Below are 21,683 nucleotides of genomic sequence, written 5' to 3'. Positions count from 1 at the left end.
CTAGCGTTGCGGGGCTCAACGGCAGCCCGCGCGCCACCACGCATTGGTCCCACTCTTTTATCCTTTTCTTAGATCCAGTACGTATCTTTTGCTCACCATCACGTGAATGGGATTGATCAAGATCAGATAACTTGAACATCACAAAGGTTTCCTCTCTCTATCTCGCGTTCAGTCAATGTGGATATTGGAAAGCCACCAGTATTGATACTGACGGCCAGGGAACCTTGGTTGCACAAAGTATTCCTTCAAGGCAACCCACTTATCCTCCTCCACTTAGCCTGGTTGTGCCACCAAGAATGGACCCTCAACACTCGACGGTTGCCCTCACCTTCCCGCGGTGCTTTCGTCTCTCTTGTTTATCTTAGCATATATTTAGGTCCCTGGCTTTCCCTTCCTACCTGCCTCGGTTGAGGGGCATAGGATCCTTCAGATTGTCCTTCAAAGTGGAGCGCAAAGTGTCCAGAATCGAGGAAGCAGCCCACCGTCCCACACTCACCTGGTCTCAAACGCCTCCAGCCCTCGACAGTAGGACCCTGTCTTCCACGAGTTGAGTCGTCAGCTTCAGTCGATTTCACTGTCTCTCTTGACGTCAGTGCCTCATAAGCACCTGGCCCATTCGTCGTTGAGAATTTTTGGGCGTTAAACTACTCTCACGCCTTTTTGGGAGATTGGCCGACTATGAAACCATTGCCCGAGGTTTGAATGAGCTGGGAGGATTGTTTTATCCAACCAGAAGGCGTGTAAGCGAACCTGAAAGTCAACTAGATTGAGGACTTGGTGCGATGCATGACTTCCTCTACACTGAATCTCTGGTTCTTGGAGGGTTTCTCTCCTGCCTGCCTCGTCGTCGCCTTGCTTCAATGTCCCTTTGAAGCCCTACTCTACTCTTTCCTCCGGTTTTTTTTGGCCATGTTGCCTTTTTATTATTTTCAGGCTCAACAACTGGAGCTCATGCAACGCACTGCTGCGGATAGATCAGTTAAGACTCCAACCAAATGGCCAGTGACCCGTAGTCTTACACAGTTGGGGTGGTTGCTGATCATTTGGCTACCCTATACAACCAGGGCTTGCAACGAGGGCAACTGGTTTCTGGAGGCTCCCACATTCTGGCTTGCGTGGTAGAAAATCAACATAAAGAAAATAGAAAGTACCATAAGAACCCCTTACTTATTGTTTTCCAAACTTTACTAAATCTTTAGTATCACCTTTAGAGGAGGTTCATCTTTCTGGCGTCTGTCTCGGTTGGAGAAACGTGTTTCCGAGGACGCGCTCCGGACAGACCCTCAGAATTGGCAGTTTTTGCTGGGTCTTTGGTCGATGATTTGCAAAGTATTTAAATCGAGGCGGATGAACAGCCACAGCGATACATGCGTCGACCACGTATTACCTACTGTAAGTGAGACGGGGTTGGCTCATGTTGAGTGACGTGGATGGATGCTATCGAGAGGCGGTCGAGTGGCACCTTGGCGGAGCCGGGCTGGGCCGGGGTCCAAGACCCACCATGGGAAGGGAAACAACTTGACGGACGGGAAGTTGGCTATGTTTGATGTTTGACGGGGAATAAACGAGGGATGGACGGGCTCTAGCACAGACGTGGGAGCGGCCGAGGCGCGCCACTTGACAGCGTTTGGGCGATGTCACGGTCAGAGAAGACAGGAGAGTTTGGCACATTTGAAGACGAGCATGTCATTGTCTATACTGACTCAGTATCGATAGAGCTCTGGAGCTGGGAGCTGGAGCTTCTGAAGCCAGCTGCCTCGCAACTCTGAGCTGAGAAAGGAGTTGCATACCCCAACGCAGACCGACTCTCTTCTGGTGGTCAAATTTCAAGCAGCGGGCATGTCTTGCTGTGCTTCAGTCCACTCGTCAAGGGCGCTTGGCTGAGCTCCTTGATGTCTTGCCTTGTTGTGCCGTGTTGCGTAAGGAATGGCGGTAGTTAAGACCATGATGGCTGAGATTGTTCGTGCCACCGCATCAGATTAAGAGTATGCATTATCCTGCGCAGAGATAGGAGAACTGCAACCTCCTTAAAGATTGTCGTCTCGAGATGCCGAATCCCTTGGCGCGTCGTCCCATGCGACGCGACCTGGACTGCCGTTCCCCTTTTGGAACCAAGCTTAAGCTCGGAGCCTAGGGAAGCTCCTAGTGACGCTGGGCTGTGAGCTCCATTAAAGGGACTCCACGAACAGGAAACAAGATCAACAGCCAAACGATGCAAGACTCAGTGACTGCAGCCCAGAGCCTTATTACTACGTCTCACCAAGTACGGGTAATTTGCTTCACGCTTGAGGCTGGGAGATTGGGGGAGGAGAGCTCCAACACAATGCCATTTAACCCCTGTCAAGGCGGTTAATTGGACCCGTACCCACAGCAACCAATCAGGAGCGCGGAAGCACAGTGGCCGTCCAGCGACCTTCCAGCAGCCCTGCCCGCTAATTCTCCAGAGCTTGCCCCTGGGCCTTGGGATTTGGGAGCCCGCCCCCTGAGACGCTAGTACTCTTAAGGTATAGCGTCACAAACCCCTTTTGTTGCAGGACCGGGCCAGCACGCTCTGCCCAAGGACGCTGCTGCTGGGGGAGAACAGCACATCAGAATTTCGTCTCCTTGTTCCGCCTGTCACTCGCACCCAAAATTTCCCTTCTTCTCCTTCGACTCTCTTTTACCCCCGTTCCGTTCCTCATCATTGCTAAGTACTTTCTCTCGATCGCCTCCCATCGCGCGTGAGAGCAGGTTCCGTGTCGACACTTTGAGGCCTTCCTTCTAATCTTTGTCTTGCCGACTTGCGACGCCCATTCACACGCGTCTCCTGGCAATTAATTCCGGGTGAGTTGCTGTCGTTCCACCTCTCGACTCTCCCTGCCCGCCCCGAATCTCCCACGACTCGAGAAAGCGCGCCCTCGATCGACTCAGACTCGCCTCGACAACTCCTCGCTGGATGCGCCTGTAGCCTAGGTGGCTTCTGTGTCGACCGCGGCCCTTTCTCTCGTCGTCTCCCTACGAACCGACCGAGCTCGTATAGCTGGCCTTTCCCCTGACGTAGCTAACCTCGACCTCTAGAACCCGTACTTTCCACGAGTCCCTCTTCATCGATCGTTCTTGATACATCACTATGGGTAAGATGCCTCTTTCTTTTTCGTGTGCGCAGACCACGCCACATGGCAGCCAACAGAGGCAGAGCAGAGGAGGAAGGAGCTGCCCCCTCCAGGCCACGAGGACAACTTGCTCTGGAGCTGGACCGCCTTCTACCATCATCACCATCGCCTCTCGATAACGCGACGACATTCGTTCTTCCGCCATCTACGCTTTCTTGGGTCCTGTTCTTAGCGCCTTTTTGGTCTCGAAGCATTCCTCGTTGAGAATCAGCTCTTCACTGCAACCTCTGGATCAGCCATGACCTTCGACCTGATCCAACACGTCAAGGCTCGCACCCGGAGTGTGCATTTCGACAAGGGAACATTTTCTTTGACTTCTGCATCTCCTGCCGAGTCGAGTGCGAAAACGTCCAATGATTCCAAGCGAGCGAGCAGCCTCCCGGTGGGACAGGAGAACCAAACCCCATCTCCTGATGCCAGCCGTGCAACCGTCCAACAGTATCGCAGCATGCTCGAAGTCGAAGCAGAGGAACCTCCTACGTTGAGCCCCATGAATCCAATGAGCTTCGACGAGCTATACGTCGACCCTACCCAGTCGCCCGATTGGAGTCAGCCCAGACCCACGAGAATCGGTACCAAGAAAATCGCCAGATTGACCCTTGGAAGTGGCCAACGAAGTGCAGCAGATTCATCGAGTCAGGACTCCTCTTGCCTCTACATCTGCCAGAATATTTATACATCAGTTCTGCTTGTCATTTGCTAACTCTATTAATAGCTTCTCCCGGCAGCGAATCCCCGGCTCTGGCCCCTTCAGCCTCGCCCCCTAATGGTAAGTTACATCCCAACTTCTATCTAGCTTTCCACTAACCATGCACAGTTCCCTCCCAGCCGCCTCCTGCCGCTGACAACCGGAACATTGTCCGAAGAAAGCTCACTGGATATGTTGGTTTCGCCAACCTGCCCAACCAGTGGCACCGCAAGAGTGTCCGAAAGGGCTTCAACTTTAACGTGATGGTGGTTGGTAAGTTAAACAACAGCCGTTGTATAGGGGTATGCTAACAGTACTAGGCGAGTCTGGCCTGGGCAAGTCTACTCTGGTTAACACCCTCTTCAACACCTCGCTCTACCCTCCCAAGGAGCGCAAGGGCCCTAGCCTGGACATCATTCCCAAGACCGTCACTATTCAGTCCATCAGCGCCGACATTGAGGAGGCTGGTGTCCGTCTTCGCCTCACCGTTGTCGATACCCCTGGATTCGGTGACTTTGTCAACAACGATGAGTCGTGGCGCCCCATTGTCGACAACATTGAACAGCGATTCGACTCGTACCTCGATGCCGAGAACAAGGTCAACCGCATGAACATTGTCGACAACCGAATTCACGCCTGTGTTTTCTTCATCCAGCCCACTGGCCACTCCCTCAAGCCTCTTGACATTGAGGTGATGCGACGCCTCCACACCAAGGTCAACCTGATCCCCGTCATTGCCAAGGCCGATACCCTCACCGATGAGGAGATTGCCAACTTCAAGGCCAGAGTAAGTTACCTGTTGCTGTTCTAGACATCAAACGCTAACCACACGTAGATCTTGGCCGACATCAAGTACCACGGTATCCAGATCTTCGAGGGCCCGCGATATGAGCTCGATGACGAGGAGACCATCGCTGAGAACAACGAGATCATGTCCAAGGTTCCCTTCGCCGTTGTTGGTGCCAACAATGAGATCACCAGCGCCGATGGTCGCAAGATCCGTGGCCGTGCTTACCCCTGGGGTATCATCGAGGTGGATAACGAGGAGCACTGCGACTTTGTCAAGCTCCGACAGATGCTCATCCGAACCCACATGGAGGAGCTCAAGGAGCACACCAACAACCAGCTGTACGAGAACTACCGTACCGACAAGCTGCTCGCCATGGGCGTGTCGCAGGACCCCAGCGTGTTCAAGGAGGTCAACCCCGCCGTCAAGCAGGAGGAGGAGCGCGCCCTGCACGAGCAGAAGCTCGCCAAGATGGAGGCGGAGATGAAGATGGTGTTCCAGCAGAAGGTTGCCGAAAAGGAGAGCAAGCTCAAGCAGTCAGAGGAAGAGTTGTATGCTCGACACAAGGAAATGAAGGAGCAACTCGACCGCCAACGAATGGAGCTCGAAGACAAGAAGCAGCGCATCGAGAGCGGACGGCCACTGGAGAAGGAGGGCAAGCGAAAGGGCTTCTCCCTGCGCTAAGTTGCCTGCGCTCTAACGACCTGCGGACTGTTTTCTCCCTTCTTCGTTATCCATGTCTGAGTACCCATGATGCCCATACAATACCAGCTCGACGCCCCTCGTTGCATTCGATTCTCGTTTCTTTGTCGCCTCTTTCTCTCACCCCTTTTTAATCAACAACAAAACCACGTCCCCTAATCGCATACGCCAAACGAAATGATTGTCGTACGGAGACGGAACAACAAAAAGTCTTTTATGAAGAATAGTCATGCAAGGCGGGATGTGCAGACTATACGGCCTAGCAGGTGTCTCGGCGTGGCAGGTTGTCTTGGCGAGCATCCTTCTTCAGACCATGCCCTACGGCACGCATGGGAACCTGCTGTTCTAGCTCTCGGATCTGCTGCAAGAATACTTTTGGAGAAAAGGTAGCAGATTATGGCGAAAGGTGTTCGTGTCAGGAGCGCTGCTCGCTGGGAGAGACGTTGAGCGTCCATACGTGTCGGTTAGATTTGGGATGGTTAATACCTATCTATGGAGGAGATGCTGCCCAAGACGACTTTGCCCTTTTACCTTTTCACCTGCTGTGCCTTCGGATACCCCTCTTTCCCCGTTGCGGCCAGATGGAGCATCGGCCATGGATTGAACTAGACAGGAGCAGACGGATGGTTAGCACGGGGGAAGGTTGAGCAGCAACTTGTTGTATTTTAGCCGTGTGTTTGTTGAGACTGGGTGCTTTTTTATTATGTCTCAGCAGGCGACACGCCTCAGATGGTCATGCGTCGTCTCTTTCTTGTTTCTTAGCTGGCTTGATCTTTGATTTCTTTAACAGTGTTTCCGTTTGTTTAGGGTCTGGGTGTGTTTGCTGTGATTGTGTGTTGAGATGTACTACTTGCAAGAGTCTGAGCTAGATAATTGTGATTTGTGTTTGTACTTCCATTGCATCCTTCATTGTATCTAGGACATCGAGTGTAGACTTGTATCGACTCACTGGCGGTCATGACTTGGTAGACGAGGCATAGAGTATGTGATGGATGTTAAGAGACGCTTGTTTCATATAGTAGTAGTACATTAACCAGCAAGGTCAAGACTCCGCCCGTTCCTTGTCATGCCGCGCTCCCCATGGTTAAAAATCGTCAAGAGTGAGTAGTATAGTGTAGTGTAGTCCCGGCAAGCCCACGCGCATTATGCCTCCATTCCTTCTTCTTCGTCATGTTTCGGCAAACTCTACCTTTGACGGAACTCTACCTCTTTCGGGCATTCCTAAGCAGGAAAGCCCCCACGACACCGGCGGCGACTCCAACACCACTGAGGATGGCGACGCCCATCAGACCCTCGCGGGCAACCTTGTCGTCGATGAGCTGGCGCAGGTTGGTGGCCTGGAGGTTGGCAGGCTCCTTGTCGAGGAGGAGGTCGTTGTAGCGGCGGGCCTCGCCGTAGTTGCCGAGCTTGTAGTTGCCGAGGGCGAGGTAGTAGAGGCACTCGCGGCGGCGCTCGGGGGAGATGCGGAAGATGTCCGAGAGGAGGCGGACGCCGAGTTGCTGGTCGGTGCGGACGTTGGACTTGACGAGGCCCTGGAGGGGGAATGTCAGTTGTGGGCAAGCGAGGGAGGGGAGGAGGGGTAGTTACCCAGGCGTAGTTGAACTTGGTTTGAATGCCAACCATTTCTCCTTCTCGTTCATATTGGGCTCGTAGGACGCCGAGCTCCGAGGGGTTCAACGGCCTGTGGTAGGGAAGTCAGGATATCACTATGCATGGTCGGGGAGGAGGACTAACGTCTCGGCGTCGAGGGCATCTACAAGGTGTTAGCGAGGTTCATGATCTCGGGTGTAGAGAAGCGCAGACTCACATGGTAATTCGGTAACCATTTTGACTGTGGAGGGGAAGAGAAAAGATGCGATGGGAGAAGATCAATTGTCCCAGAACGAAGACGTTGCAACGAAGTTCCCAGAAGGCAACAGTCAAAGAGTATGAGCACGTGCTATGCTATGGAAGCAAAAAGGCAATGAATGGGGAGGACCCGTAAGCTCTTTTCGGGCATCCGATGCTTTTCTTCTTGGGCCTGGGGGGGGTGGGTTGAACTTGTGGCGGGACAATGACGATGTGCGGCGTCGGCAAAAGACCGGTTATGGGGAACGGTGGGGGCACGTGCGCTGATAAGCTGATTGTCGTCGTGGCGACCGAGGCACGTCCCGATAGGGCTGCGCAAAACACCAGGGATATATCGCCAATTACGCAGACTCGCTTTTACTCCGACTTCAATTAACACGTTCTTCGATCTGGCATTTGGATAAGTCTTGACTTGAACAAGAACACGGACAAAGCACACACGGACAAAAGACCACACCAATACCGCCATCATGTTGCTCTCGGAAGAACCAGCAACCGTAAGCCCCTGACTCTCCTCCGCCTTTCACCCACTAACACCCTCCAGCTCATCCACCACACAATCAACAACTTCAACATCAACCCAGACAAGCTCGCCGTCTCGCGAATCACAGAGTCCCTCTCAACTCTCCAGCAAGCCCGCGACCTCCGCGCCCGCGAGGCCGAGACGGCACTCAAGAAGCTCAGTCGTCAGCTCGCGACCCACACGTCCCGCCACGATGACCTCGTAGCTTCGCACTCGTCGGCGGACCACGCGTCAAACATTGCGCGCCTCGACACGCTCAAGTTTAGAACTGCAAAGGCTGCTGCTGATGCTGAGACGGAAGCTGAGCGGCTCGCCCTCGCTGCGGCGGATCTCAAGGCCCGGCTACACGAGCTTGAGCTCCAGGGCGTCGAGGGTGATGCGGCTGCCGCGGCCAGACGAAGAGATCCTGTTGATGATGAGGTGCTTCTGAGGCTCAAGGTGTACCGTAGCCTGGGCATCGACCTTGAGAGGGACGAAAGGGACGGGGAGTGGTCCAAAGCGGTGATACGGAACGACCGCAAGGGGGACGTCCACGTGGTCAACATGGACAAAAAGTTTTCACGCTTCTTTTACGCAAACTACTTTTGGCAGACTCTGTAAGGGGTGTGTCACGGATGTGTAATGTTTCATGATGAAAGGACTGGCGTTGAGGGCGTTAGATATACCAGGATAACGACGAGTCGTACAATGTATTCATTCAACCCATGAGAAACATCATGGTTGCTTCTACAGTCTTGTATCCCGCTGCTAACTACATGGTAGTATATATGACATTTCCAAAAAAACCCATTCAAGAGAGCATCATATCGCTCAAAACGCCATTAAAAGATAGATAGCCTCGCTGGTATCGCGACACTTTTAATACCCTGCCTGTCCGTCCACCTATCCTCATCAAATCGTTAAAAATACACACGAGAACTCAGTCTCGAGAGATTAGGCGTCGACAAGACCCTGCGCTGGGAGTCTCTTGATACCCTTGGGCGAGGTCTTGAGGGTGGGAAAGTAGCTGTCGACAAATGACTTGTTCCCAAAGCCGATGCGAGGGCCTGATGGCGTCCTCGTGCGGGAACTGTTTGGAGAAGCCGAAGTGCGTTTTGTTGGACTCGGTGCGCGGCCCTTCATCATGAGGTATCCGCCCTCGCCTGGAGTTGTAGGACCAGAGGGCGAGCGATGGTGATTCCGGCCGTGGTGTTGCTTGTCGGGCAGCTCAAGCCGAGAGTTGATGGTTGTCCATGTCTCGTCATCACCACCAAGACGCCATCCTCCAACGCCTTCAAAGTCTCTGTCTGGACCAATGCTTGGAACCAGGCCGAATGCCTTTTCACTGACAGGCGTGACTGTGCCGGCAGTGGACAGGGCACTGGAACTTCGTCGATGACGCCGACGTCGAAGACAGGACTCGAGAGCCGTCGATCCAGATGATGAGGGAGACGTATTATTAAAGAGCGAGCCTGGAGCAGGAGCGTCGAGAAATTGGTGATGAGGGCGGTAGTTGTGAGGATGGTAGGGACGAGTCTTGCGGCCACCCAAGTAATGAGGAACGAAGGACAGGGCGACGTCGATGTAGACAGCGAGGACACGGAGGATGAGGACGGAAAAGGCGATTGTGGTGGTGACGCCGGCAAACAGAGCCAAAGGAACAGTAACGACGAAGAGAAATGGCACGACAAAGGCGTAGACGGGGTTGAGGAGCGCCATGGGAGGCTAGCAGGACATGGCCACGAGCAAAAGATAACAAGATTGGGGCGAGTTATTGGTTACAGACGAGTTTATTTGCGAGACAAAGAACAAACAGAACTTGAAGATGGGAAGAAGGAAGATGGATGGATGGATGGATGGATGGGAGGAGGACCGAGGGAGAGACACCCAGAGAACTACATGCCCGTTTCTAGAGGGATGTAAGCCGGAGGGACGTGATAGGACTGCCGAGAGAAAGACAGGCGCCGCGGAGGCTGGTGGTCGTTTCCGGTCTCGATGAGGCGCGTTAGCTTGAAGCGGGGGAAACATCTGTGCGGTAGCACCAGAGTCTAGAAGAGGATAAAGAGTTGAAGAGTATCGCAGAGGGACGATCACATGTGAATGGCGCGGACTTGCACAAGCGCCGCGCTTCTTGGCCTGGGGCGCGCATATCGCCACAACCGTGCGGGGAAGGTCAATGCAGTCTGATACCAAGACGGAGAAGAATTGATTAAGAGAGGGATATCGTATGGTATGAGGTGTTTATCTGGCAAGCATGGTTGCGCCATCATGACGAGGGTATAGGTCGTAAGATATGAATACATATATCTCCAGGATATACAATAAACGGCAGATGAAAAAAAGACCCTGGATAGATATCTAGAGTTCGGTCAGAAGGTTGGAGCTTAGGCGTGATGTGGTAATTGGCACAACCACGCACGTCACATGAGGAGGAAGCCGAGGTTCTGCGAGTACAGTACTGTACAGTATCACGGCAGGAGAAATGGAGGCTACGGTATCACGGCATTATCAATATGTAGATGGAAGCATTAGGAAGGAACTAATTACTTTCTCCTGCTATTGCAGCTGCAGGCAGTTGGAATGCATGTCTCTCCTTCCCCCACTTGAAACCATGATCCACACACTCCACACCCCACTATGGATACCTTGCTGTGCATCACCATGAGAGCCTCACGCAACACCAACATCAACCCTCTGCATCACACACTCATACTGCCTCATTCGCACTCGATCTGCACAAACCTAATCGCGCCATCGAAGATAACGCAATAATGTCCGCCCAAGACCCCTTCCCTTGGCATCTCCCAATATGCGACGCCCACTGCCATCCAACAGACACCATGTCATCCCTCTCTGACATCCCCGCCATGCGGGCCTCGTCTCTCACCATCATGGCCACCCGTGCTCAGGACCAACAGCTCGTCGCAGATACCGCTGCCGGCAGCACCACTCCCGGAAAGGCTGTTGTTCCCGCCTTCGGGTGGCACCCCTGGTTCTCCCACCTCCTCTACGACGACGCCGGTAACTCCACTCCCGGATCCGGCCCCGATAAGGAGGTCCACTACGCCGCCGTTTTACAACCCGAGCCCGATGCCGCCTTTATCGCTTCCCTCCCGGATCCGACTCCCGTGTCTTCCTTTATCAAATCTACCCGCACCCTCTTGGATTCCCACCCAAAAGCCCTCGTTGGTGAAATCGGTCTCGACAAGGCTTTCCGTCTACCACAGCCATGGAAACCCTCCGACCAAGCCAGCCGGGACGAATCTCTGACACCAGGAGGGCGCGAAGGTCGACTTCTTAGTCCTCACCGCGTGAGAATGGAACACCAGCGTGCCATCCTCGCTGCCCAGCTCCGTCTCGCAGCGGAGACCCGCAGAGCCGTCAGCGTACACGGCGTCCAGGCTCATGGTGTACTGCACGAAACTCTCGCCGCGACGTGGAAGGGCCATGAGCGAGAGGTCATCACACGCCGGAAACGTCGACTTGTTTCTCAAGGAGCAGAAGATTTCTCCTCAGATGAGGATGAAGATGGGGATAAGCCTTACCCCCCGCGGATATGTCTGCACTCATTCAGCGGTAGTGTAGAGGTTCTTAAGCAGTACCTCCACCCGGCCATACCCGCGCGCATATTTGTTTCATTGTCGTCAGCTGTGAATCTCAGCACCGAGGCTACGAGCACACGTACTGATGAGGTGTTACGCGCCCTTCCTGATGAGAGCGTGCTTATTGAGAGTGACTTGCACGTTGCAGGCGAGGACATGGACGCAGCACTCGAGGAAATGTATCGACATGTGTGTAAGGTAAAGGGCTGGGAGCTTGAGGAGGGAGTGAGAAGGATAGCCAAGAACTACAATGACTTCATCCATGGGTGAGAGAGACGTGCATCACCACGAGCAAGATAGACTAGACTTAAAAATATTGTATTTTCGGATTGCTATCTCGCTGTTGAGGGAGAAGCGAGAGCATCTCAGGACTGCTTTGTCCTTGACATATAGAGGTATACATCGCTACGTCTAAAAACAAACCATTACTAGGCCACCCATGTTGTTTGTTATTTGTTGAAAATCAAAGACCCAAGAAAATCGGTATAATGCAAGTAAAGCGCCCCAAGGAAAAGAAAATCATTTCAATCTTTGCTCAAGTTTAGTGTTTGGAATCGCCTAGCACATTATCGGCGTTGGAAGCCGTGTTGGATGGCGTGTAGTCGGAGCTGCCGGGTGTGTATCGGCAGCCGTCGGTCACGACCGAGGCGTCGTGTTGAGGGTCGTCGTATGAGGGGAGGTTCTCGTCGGTGACGACGAAGCCGGGGTAGGATGTGGCGGCGGTGTGGTGAGGAGGCATGGGAGGACGGGGAGGGACGGCGGGGGCGTAGGAGTGAGGTTGAGGGTGGTAGTGAGTGCGGCCCTCCTCGGCGGTGACAAGTCCCTCGACCATGTAAGCGGCCTCGCGGAACTGAGCAATCTCCTGCTCCATAGTCACGCTGCCGGCTGAGGAAGTCCTCCGTCGTCGACCCTCACGGAGCATGGCCTCCTTCTCCTCGTCCTCGTCGTTGTGGGTGAAGAATGCGCGGATGGCGGCCTTGAAGGCCGAAGTGGGTCGTGAAGCTCGGCGAGCGCGGCGCTCCTTTCGGAGGGCTCGGCGGATGGCCCGGCGGGACTCGGGAGAGAGACGGTTTACTCGGCGGTGGATCCAAGCGATGCAGATTCCGCAGAAGATGGCCAGTGCGATGGCTCCCATACCAAAGATCATGACAATGGGGTTATGAGGGGGCTATCAAAAGTCAGCATGAATCAATTGTGATACATTCCAGGGGCAGACATACAGGTCCATCGTGGTGGTGGTTAGGACCGTGCTCGTGGTGTCCATGTTCCGAAGCCATCGCATGCTCCTTTCCACCCTCATGAGGTCGGTGCTCAGGGGGGTGCTCGGGCTTTCGTGGGGGAGGGGGAGGTGGCGCAGGGGGTCCATGGTGAGGCGCACACTCGCAGGGCATGCACATGGGAGGAGGCGGCGGGTGACCTCCAGGGAAAGGGAAAGGAGGAGGATGATGAGGGGGGCCGTGATGCGTTCCGTTGCCATGGTGGTGAGGCCCGTGGGGGTGATGAGGACCGTGGTGACCAAAGATGCTTCCGTATAGTCTATGAGCCGTGTGCTTCACCTTGTCGGTAAGGGTGTGTACGACACACTTGACTCCGTCGCACTGTTTGATCATCTTCATGGTCGAGGGCGGCGGGGGAGGGTACTTCTTGCCCAGCTTCTTGGACACGGAGGCCTCGCGCTCCTTGACGAGGCTCTCGAGCTCGAGGATCTGCTTGTGCAGGGCGTTGAGCTCCATCAGCTCGACCTGGAGCTCCTCCTCGGGGTCCTGAAACTCGTAGTGCGGGTGCTCCCAGATGGGAGGCGCGTTGGTGTCGTCATCGTTCTCGACCGGGACCTGAGCGTCGTCCTTGGAGGCGAAGGGCATAGACAGACTCCAGACGTAGGCCGCGTTGCCGACGTCTGCGATGCGGATGGGGGCCGTCTGCTTGAAAGTCATCCAAAAGGAGGCGTCGGTCGAGAGGGCCATGTCGTCGAGGGCGCGGACATTGAAGCGCAGGGACTGGGCAAAGGGCATCTCGCGGGGTCCGATGCACTCAAAGTCCCATTCGGCCGAGATGATGGTGTCGTTGTTGAGGTAGAAGGATCCCACGCCGTGTCCGGCCGCGTCCTGGGTCAGCTTCTCGCCGTTGAGGCGGACGTTGGCGGGTCCGCAGACATCTTCCGACTCCTCCACGTCGAGCCTGAGAGTCTGTAATGGTTGATTAGTGGATGAATTATTGAGTCGAGATGAGTTGTCGTACCAGAGGGTATGTCTCGCTCTCTCCCCACGGGACCTTGAGAGTGACAAACGCTGAGGGAGTTACTAGCACGTGTTAGCTTAACTCTTCAAGGTCAAGACTCAATCCACATACCATCGAGCGCGTCAGGAAGAAATCCCATGGGAGGGGGAGGAGGCGGGGGAGGAGGATGATGAGGGCCATGAGCCAGCGCCAGCGCTGGCGCCAACAAGACGGCGGCAGCCTTGGAGAGGCCGCGCATCATGAAGCTCAAGATCTCTTACACGTGATAGAGCGGGTAGAGTAAGGTTAATAGGCAGTGACGAATTCAACGACTGAAGGACACACGATGGTAGGCAGAAGGAAAAAGAAAAGAAGGGATTGGGTGAATCGTATAGAATAGCCCACAGGCACAGGCACAGGCTCAAGACTCGTGTCCAGAGATTAATGGAAAGAAGAGTGAGTGAAGAAATTGGGCTGCCTGACGATTCAAATGGCCGCCGGGATGTGGGAGTTTATCCCGGGGGCTCTCAGACGCTATCTTCAGAGGCCACGAGGCCGAGGGGCTGACCAAGACAGATTCGGAAAGGCACCAAATGAAAGCGTCGTCTTCTCACTCTCTGCGAAACCGCCTGAGCCTGCTGTGGCCCTGCTGTGGCCCTGCTGTAGACAGTGGTAGCCCTGCTATGCCCTGCCTCGGCGCCCAGCTGGGCTGAGCGACATTATCCTCCAAAGGGTCGGGCTGCGCAATCATCAACCCACCAAGAGTCGTAGTCTCGTCCATTAACCAATCATGGCCCCCGAGCTGACGAGTCCTCCCTCACCCCCTGGTCACATCGTCGGTGGCGCCGGGTCTCTTCGGCAATTCCTCTTCCATCCTTCTTGGCGCCCATCTTAATACATTGCGCGTCGCCTCTGTTTTTCATCATCTTTCTCTCCCTTGCTCTTTCAGGCAATAATGTATTCATGTCGTGTGCCCCTCCTCTAGATAGTCATGTGCGTGCTTATGTGTCCAGCAAGAGCCCAGGATGACTCGCTCTGCTCCAACCATTGCATGGATCTTATACATATACAACAGGTATGCATCCATATCATACCAGGCCAATGTCTTGTGAGCCATTACAATCCGTCAATCTACACACCCATTCCTTCCATCGATTATTGCTCGCATATCTCGCCCAAAACCACCTCTTCTGAGCTCATGTCAAAAACTCGCTCAACACCTGCACTCGGGTCCGTGCAACTTCCGAGTCCTCTCCCATCAGTTGCATAATTTGAATCATCCGTGCTGTCAACTAGTTAGCCACTTCGCCAAGACGAAAACCATCTTCATGTCCGCTTACTAATATCCGCCTTGGCCCTCACAAGCAACGGATCCCTCGCCAGCATATCTGCACTTCCAGGCTCCCGACCCGCTTCTTTCAGCACGTTGCCGATGCATAACGCCTCCAGGAACGCCCGATGATTGAACACCCACCACACACGTGCTTCCGTCTCGAGCAGTGTGAATAGGAGGAAGAACGCTGTGATCGCGTCGTGCGCCGCTTCCAGGGTTCCACGGACATTCACCGGAACATCGGGACTTTCCGAGGCATGAACCAGCATCAGGTTATGAAAGTAATTGCTCGTCAAGAACAGAGTCTGCCGAACCACTCTCTTATTTGTCTTGGCCAGTGCCGTGATGCTGTCGGGATCCCACGAACGGAACACATCGGGGAATGATCGATATACGGCGCGGAAGTCGGCAATCAGCTTCGACTTGTGTCTTGCCGTCGTGCAGATAGGTAGGTCCAGTGATCGGGGCGAGCAGATAGTCTCCTGAACCAAGTTGGCCAGAGTCCAAGATCCTCGGATATATGCTGTATCCGTAGGGTCGCTGTTGGCGATGGAGGAGCCATCATCAAGCAAGTCTTCAACTGAAACATCTGTATGTGTCGCCGAAGGGGGCAGTGAAAGCAGAACCGTTAGGAACGTGTCCTGGAGAAGAACTGCTTGCCACACCTTTCTCCGTTGCTGTTTTTCAAACAACGTGGCATTTGGGGTCACTACTCCATGTCAGTCATGACTTACAGCAAGTAGCAGTTTACCAACCAATATTTGGATCGCGATGTAGTCCCATGGCATAGGCCTGCCGAATGAGGATACCCGCAAACGCCCACCCATCCGAAGCATGATTGTCATTGATGAGGAAATAGGTCAACAAGACCATGGCCTGTATCGAGCGCAGCGAAGCGGTGCTGAGATATGAAGCGATCCGTAACGCCTGATTACTTGCTGATGCATAAAATTCGGCCGTTTGCTTTCGTTCCCGAGAAGATGTCGTTGATGTCACGAATTGGGTGCCCAAAGCCAGCATGACGAATATCAATGCAATAAAGGAAGGGTCCGTGTCGTTCTTTTCTTGCTGATTCAGTTGCCAAAAGTGCTCATAGTCGGCATAAAACGTCTGTCGATGTATCATGGGATATACGGGGTCGACGCATTCGAAGTAACGGTTGAGTAGAATATCGGCCTGGATCTTTTCAGGCAGCACCGAGATCACTTCTGGCAACCCTCCCTCGCAGGTCCAGTAGTTTGCGAATGGATGTTCGGATCCAATACCAAAGACATTGCTCGCGGTGGGCAGCGAATATGGTACATTGGACAAGAGGCCAATTGAGAGAGCAATGGCACCTCGAGAAGATGCAGCTGGGTCGTTGGACATGCCTCGATCAGCAATATTTGGAATTGGGGACTTTCCACTGGAACCAGGCTTCTTCTTTGGAGGCTTCGTCATTCGGCGGCCATTGGCTGCGGACCGCGTTGTCTCCCTGCTCATGTTAGGTCAGAACAACAGAGGGCGGAAAGACCCATACTCGAGGAGATTTGCGACATGTGCATATCTGCATTCAGTCTGTCGTTTTATACCTAGCCAAGTTAGTGATGGAACGAGTTGGAAGGGTGAGAACTCACAAGCAAGGCAATGCGGCCGACCCCTATCACACTATAAAGGGTCAGCATTCATAAACATAGAGTCGCATGCATGGCAATAAACGTAACAACATTGAGACTCATGTAGTCCAGATTCAGATCTAACAAGCCTGGGGTAAAGTGGGCTCATCTCATGCAAAATGGAGTGAGTGGGTAAATGTGAGATGAAAACAAGATGGATGAGGCTGCACATCACATGAAAGTCCCACCTTTGTCTTGCGTTCGACGCACTCATGACACGACAGAGTGGGCTTGTTGCGCTTCTGTTTCTTCTTTGGGGGTTCATCGCCGTTGACGGGGGTCGACGCGTCCTGGTCGTCGGCATCTGGAAGGTAGTCGCCAGTAGGATGCCTTGACGTGGTTGATGCAGAAGCTGAAGGCAGCCGATGTGAGACGGAGGCCGGTGACGTGGATGCTGAACCAGGCGTCAGGGCCGAGGGCGGATGAGTGCCCGGGAGAGGAAGAGTCGGCAGAGCAGACGGAGGACCAGGACTGTAGGTAGAATGATGCGCCGGGCGATGAGATGGTGATGGGTTAGAGAGCTGGGGCTGATGATGCGCGTGATGCGGATGCGCCCGCTGAGACAAATCCATCGATTGCGCAGTTCAGCTCACCAAGACGCTGACCAGTGAGTGAGCACCTTTTTGAGCGAAGCGATGGATGCGACGGCGAGGGGATTGATGCGCGACAATTGGAGCGGGCCAGGTTGGTGCTAGAGCGGGAGCTGGAGCTGGATCTGACGAAACTGGGGCCGAGATCTGGCACTTGCGGATGGTCAAAAGGCACCAGCCAAACGAGACGTCTTTTGGGCTCTGGGGTTTGGGTTTGTTTGGCTGAAGGGAAGGGGTCGCCGGGAATAAAGATGCTGATGGACTCAGGGACCTTCTGACGAGGGCGAGTTGAGTCGTCGGTATTCGGCTGGCGCTGGGAATAACGGCCGGAGATGGGCGGCAGCGGCAGCGGCAGCGGCAGCTGGAACTGGAGCTGGAGCTGGAGCTGGAGCTGGAGCTGGCAGCAGCTGGACTGGGGTAACAAGCGTAGGTCCTTCGGGGAGTTTTTGGCTCCCTGTGACAATTAAAGGGGAACAGAGAAGCCCACGATAGCAGGCTCAGAGTGTAAAAGGGCAACACCTTTCACCTTTGGAACGCACGCGAAAAAGGACAGGACGGGACGGGATGGATGGGATGGGAATAACAAGGCCTGAGGGTGGGAAAAAAAAAAAGAGAGATCCCGGAAAAGAAAAGGGAATTGCAGAGAGCGAGGAAAATCCAAGGGAAGGAATCGAAAAAAGAGAATTAAACCGGGGGGGGCCAAAAAAAAGGCGGGGGCGGAGCAAGCAGCAAAGTGGGAAAGCGCAGTGCAGCAGCGCAACGTACTCCGTAGACAGACAGGGCAGTCAGGGAAGCCCGGGAATGGGATGGAAGGAAGGAAGGATTGGTAAGGCAGGTAGGTAGGTAGGTGCCCGAGCTGGCTGAGGTAGAAGCAGACGGGAAGCAGGAGCCCGTACAAGTATGTACCTCCCCTCCTCCTTCCCTGTCCTTTACCAGGCTTGCTTGCCTCTAAAAGGCAGCTACAAGCCGTTGGGTTGGGTAGGCATGGACCTAGTACGTGCGCAGAGCGCGCGCTTTCCACGCGGCTGTTCTTGTGGTACCCGAGGCAGGCATGGATACTGTAGAAGTACATGGGAAGGTACGGGATGGATGCTAATTAATTCCGTCTAGATGCCTACTAGTCTGAAGATACACCTGTTTGATAGACAAGACTCTCCTCGAGTGACAGACAGCTTTGACAGGTGTAAATGAGAGGCGAGCTAAAACAAAAGGCGTAGTGACTGCCTGCCAGACAAGACAAGATGCCCACCCTCGGACGTTGGTAAGAGGACAGTTTACGGGGTTTGACGGCGCTTGGATGAGAACGGAACTTGGCCGTGGCATTGCCGTAACTGTAACCGTAGCCGCTTGCCGAGGAGACGGACAGACAGTCAAAGTACTGGATATCTACTATCCGTACCTAGATGTACAGTATCAGATTGTATCGCATCTGTGGATATTACAAGAATTCAAGTGGTAATATCGCTCATCTCATCTCTCTCTCCCGTCCATCTCCGACTCTCTTCTTGACCAAGTTACTTGTTCTAAGCGAGAAAGACGAGGCCTCTCACTTTCAGCCTCCTTTCCTGGCTCGGCTGGGCCCCGTTCCAGCGTCGCTAGACGGTGCACGCACGGATCGACATACGACTCTGTTCTCGTTGATGACCTCGACACAAAACAAGTGCCGGCTCCGGCGAACCGTAACCGATTGGAGCCCCCATGTCATCATCTGGACCTGGAGGGGGAGACGGCAACAATGGCTGGCCCAGGCCCTGATCTATTTACTGCCTGAGCCATCGTCATGGGTAAAAGGTGTTGCCAGCATCTCCACTGGGCTGGCGCCTCGTCCCCGAGCCAAACCAACAAAGACGAGGCAAGAGACTTGAGACAAGGGCTCATCAGCAATGTTGTTTCTGTCTCCTTGAGGAGATCCGAGCAGAGGGCAGAGACACAAAAGACCAGACAGGACCCCGGCGAGTGTCACCGGCTTGGACCATGCTCATCTCCCCGTCCCGGCTCCGCAATATGACCCCCCCTTCCCTTCCCTTCCCCTTCGCTCACCGGCACTTGGAAAAACGAGGTCGATTTCACCCCAGCCAGTCAAGCCATGGTAAAATTGTACATCCCTGTCTCATCACCCAGCCGTCCATTGGATCGCGCCGAGCCCCCAATGGATCGTCGCACACACGAGAAGGACGACACCCCAACAGGTGCCCCGGGACCCTGGTAGAGGAGTCGGGCGCCAGCGACATCGGTGACAGCCCGTCCAAAGCCAAGTCTCTTGTCCACCACCTTGAGGCACAACAAATTCCTGCTGATCTCCGTGCCTGAGACATGCTTCTCCATCTTTCTCCGCCCGCTAGAGCCAGACTGGCCTACCAAACCCAACTGGTAGAAACTCAATATGAACTGCCTCCCTCCTAGGCGCATGTACATGTGAACCCTTTCCTTTCCGCAGGCACTCCACCCTTGCGGCCTTAGTTCCATCCCTCAGCCAGGGCGGGCGTTTTGGTCGTAGAGGCGTTTCGGTGAGCTCCATGGTGAGGAGAAATGCAGCGGCAGTTGGGCCAAGCTTCGAGAAGAGGGCATAGAGCTTCGCCAGTTCGTGAGGCGGAGGCGTGGCTGCTTATCAACACTGGCGCCTCCAGCCCCGGCGACCAGTCGGGGACGTGATAAAGGCCGAGACTACGAAGAGCGGGCATTCATACCTCTGACGCGCGGCATTTGCTGAGCGAATACACACTTCTCCCTACATACGCTGTCTGTACAGTGCCGTGAGTCCTCTCCTCCTTGGTCGACCTCCGTCAGTAGCATAGCCGCTACATACCGCTCGGCTTCCCGGCTAAGCCCCTTCAGGGTGCCAACCCCGGACGGTCTGGACCCTCATAGAGAACTTGATGGACCAATCTCAAGCAAAGCCAATGACGTACACTGGAAATGAGGGACAGGCCTGGGTAAGGGCTTCTGGCCGAGTCCGCAAGGCATGAAGATGCTGTCGAGTCTTTGGGCTTCCGTCGTCATTTCCGCTGTTGAAGATGGGTGACCCGGCATTTGACTTGACGTCTGACCTCCTTGAGCGGCAGCATCATGTGGGCTCACAGACAATGTGCCTTGACCGCGAATTACCACTGTTTGGCGGTGATGAGAATCTGTACTAGGCGTGAACTCTAGGTGGCTAATGTTACTCAGTTCCACAGAGTCATGTTGTCGACAAGGTGGTGTCTACAGTACAGGCTTGGCGGAGGCTCAAGATCTGCACAGCCACGTGCCCAATTTCATAGCCAAGAGATGGATAGAAATGAAATCGTCAAATAGTAGATCGATGTCTGAAGTTATTCAAGTTGTCAATAGTTTCCTCAACTCATGACTCATAGATCAGTCTCTCATCGAGCTGCTGCGTAGTATGATTTGATGCTTGACCATGAAGTGGGGTCTCACGACTTCACGACTAATCAGCTTCACTCAGACAACTTGAGCCTGAAAGATCTCATGAGAGCACGAATTCATCACCCATGAAACCCATCACTTCCTCTGTCCAGCGTACGACTCAAATCCTTGGTCATCTCAAACACACAATGTCTAGTTCTCGTTCTACTCAGGCGGCGCCTTGGCGCTCTGCCTTCCTGACTCACGTCAACGAGTTGGATTCACCGACGTTCATGCTCAGCACCCTTCACCATGACTCGTCAACCGCCGTTACCCCTCGGTCTCGCACCGTTGTGTTCCGGGGCTTGTGGGCAGAGCTCCCGGCCAACCCCAAGAACAAGGCGCCGCTAAACCCGTCCCTGTATGAGAGCGACCTCCTCACGATCACTACCGATGCCCGCATGGAAAAGATACCCGAGCTATCCCCGGATGGATCCTCTCCCGCCCAGTCCGGCGGCGGCGGACCGGTAGAGGCCGTCTTCTGGGCCGTGCCGTCCAGGACCCAGTGGCGCCTCCGCGGCCGAGCTTATCTACTTGGCCCGGATATCAACGACCCATTAGGAGCACAGGTCAGGGAGATATTGGAGAAGCATATGCGCCGCAGAAACAGTGACGATTCAAGCTCGTGGGATTGGGCCAAGGAGGTGACGGCTCACTTTGGCAACCTGAGTCCCATGATGCGAGGATCATTCCGAAACCCAGCTCCAGGGACACCAAAGACTGAAAAGCCAGGGCCAGGACTCGGCTTGGGACAGAAAGTAGAAGACCTAGATGACGAGATTGCGAGGAAGAACTTTCGTGTAGTTGTTATCGTGCCGGAGGAGGTGGACCGGGTCGACTTGTCAGACCCGGAGGAGGGCAAAAGATGGAACTATCGTTTGACCGGAGACTCCTGGGAGGAAACAGAGCTCTGGCCTTAAAAGCAACTAGGGAATTTCAGAAGTTTACAACGAGTGTAAGAGCCAGGGTAGATGAGTTGCGAAACACCCAGCTAATGAATGTCTTGTCGGGACAAGCCAGCTGTATTTGGACGTTGAAGATATTGTCAAGCTTTCTATTAGAAGGAAGAATTACTTCTATGAATCATGCGTATCCGCAGAAATGTTTCGTTATGTTCAGTGACATAGGTGTATCAGTATAATGTTATGGTGAGATGAGAGAACGTTTACAACCTTGAGAAGGACAGGCAAAAATGGAGCAAA

At 54.1% G+C, this 21,683-nt stretch overlaps 8 protein-coding genes across 8 annotated transcripts; 4 read left to right on the top strand and 4 right to left on the bottom strand.

The window, feature by feature from the left end:
* Positions 1 to 3,390: 3,390 nt before the first annotated feature.
* LRP88_11912 (Septin-domain-containing protein) lies at positions 3,391 to 5,311 on the top strand (the record flags this gene model as incomplete). Its single annotated transcript, XM_083248323.1, has 5 exons — positions 3,391 to 3,724; positions 3,868 to 3,921; positions 3,970 to 4,113; positions 4,161 to 4,627; positions 4,676 to 5,311. The coding sequence occupies 5 exons, from the start codon at positions 3,391 to 3,393 to the stop codon at positions 5,309 to 5,311; spliced, it is 1,635 nt and encodes a 544-aa protein (XP_083095753.1).
* A 1,220-nt stretch (positions 5,312 to 6,531) lies between these two features.
* LRP88_11911 (mitochondria fission 1 protein) lies at positions 6,532 to 7,155 on the bottom strand (the record flags this gene model as incomplete). Its single annotated transcript, XM_083248322.1, has 4 exons — positions 6,532 to 6,861; positions 6,917 to 7,010; positions 7,064 to 7,082; positions 7,137 to 7,155. The coding sequence occupies 4 exons, from the start codon at positions 7,153 to 7,155 to the stop codon at positions 6,532 to 6,534; spliced, it is 462 nt and encodes a 153-aa protein (XP_083095752.1).
* Positions 7,156 to 7,647: 492 nt separating this feature from the next.
* LRP88_11910 (kinetochore-associated Ndc80 complex subunit SPC24) lies at positions 7,648 to 8,300 on the top strand (the record flags this gene model as incomplete). Its single annotated transcript, XM_083248321.1, has 2 exons — positions 7,648 to 7,674; positions 7,722 to 8,300. The coding sequence occupies 2 exons, from the start codon at positions 7,648 to 7,650 to the stop codon at positions 8,298 to 8,300; spliced, it is 606 nt and encodes a 201-aa protein (XP_083095751.1).
* A 333-nt stretch (positions 8,301 to 8,633) lies between these two features.
* On the bottom strand, positions 8,634 to 9,398 carry LRP88_11909 (uncharacterized protein; the record flags this gene model as incomplete). Its single annotated transcript, XM_083248320.1, has 1 exon — positions 8,634 to 9,398. One exon carries the CDS (start codon positions 9,396 to 9,398, stop codon positions 8,634 to 8,636), a length of 765 nt encoding a protein of 254 aa, XP_083095750.1.
* Positions 9,399 to 10,519: 1,121 nt separating this feature from the next.
* LRP88_11908 (TatD family) lies at positions 10,520 to 11,551 on the top strand (the record flags this gene model as incomplete). Its single annotated transcript, XM_083248319.1, has 1 exon — positions 10,520 to 11,551. One exon carries the CDS (start codon positions 10,520 to 10,522, stop codon positions 11,549 to 11,551), a length of 1,032 nt encoding a protein of 343 aa, XP_083095749.1.
* A 271-nt stretch (positions 11,552 to 11,822) lies between these two features.
* LRP88_11907 (uncharacterized protein) lies at positions 11,823 to 13,760 on the bottom strand (the record flags this gene model as incomplete). The annotated part of the gene is made up of 4 exons (XM_083248318.1): positions 11,823 to 12,449; positions 12,502 to 13,467; positions 13,520 to 13,581; positions 13,631 to 13,760. 4 exons carry the CDS (start codon positions 13,758 to 13,760, stop codon positions 11,823 to 11,825), a joined length of 1,785 nt encoding a protein of 594 aa, XP_083095748.1.
* A 934-nt stretch (positions 13,761 to 14,694) lies between these two features.
* LRP88_11906 (Zn(II)2Cys6 transcription factor) lies at positions 14,695 to 16,848 on the bottom strand (the record flags this gene model as incomplete). Its single annotated transcript, XM_083248317.1, has 4 exons — positions 14,695 to 14,783; positions 14,839 to 15,411; positions 15,587 to 16,305; positions 16,697 to 16,848. The coding sequence occupies 4 exons, from the start codon at positions 16,846 to 16,848 to the stop codon at positions 14,695 to 14,697; spliced, it is 1,533 nt and encodes a 510-aa protein (XP_083095747.1).
* Positions 16,849 to 20,630: 3,782 nt separating this feature from the next.
* On the top strand, positions 20,631 to 21,401 carry LRP88_11905 (uncharacterized protein; the record flags this gene model as incomplete). The annotated part of the gene is made up of 1 exon (XM_083248316.1): positions 20,631 to 21,401. The coding sequence occupies one exon, from the start codon at positions 20,631 to 20,633 to the stop codon at positions 21,399 to 21,401; it is 771 nt and encodes a 256-aa protein (XP_083095746.1).
* Between the last annotated feature and the right edge of the window lie 282 nt (positions 21,402 to 21,683).

Source organism: Fusarium phalaenopsidis, assembly GCF_050370095.1.
Source record: "Fusarium phalaenopsidis strain FUZ10S chromosome Unknown contig_32316, whole genome shotgun sequence".
In the NCBI taxonomy this organism is placed as follows: domain Eukaryota; kingdom Fungi; phylum Ascomycota; class Sordariomycetes; order Hypocreales; family Nectriaceae; genus Fusarium; species Fusarium phalaenopsidis.
Note: the sequence above shows the minus strand (reverse complement) of the source record. Positions and strands in the feature narration are given on the sequence as shown.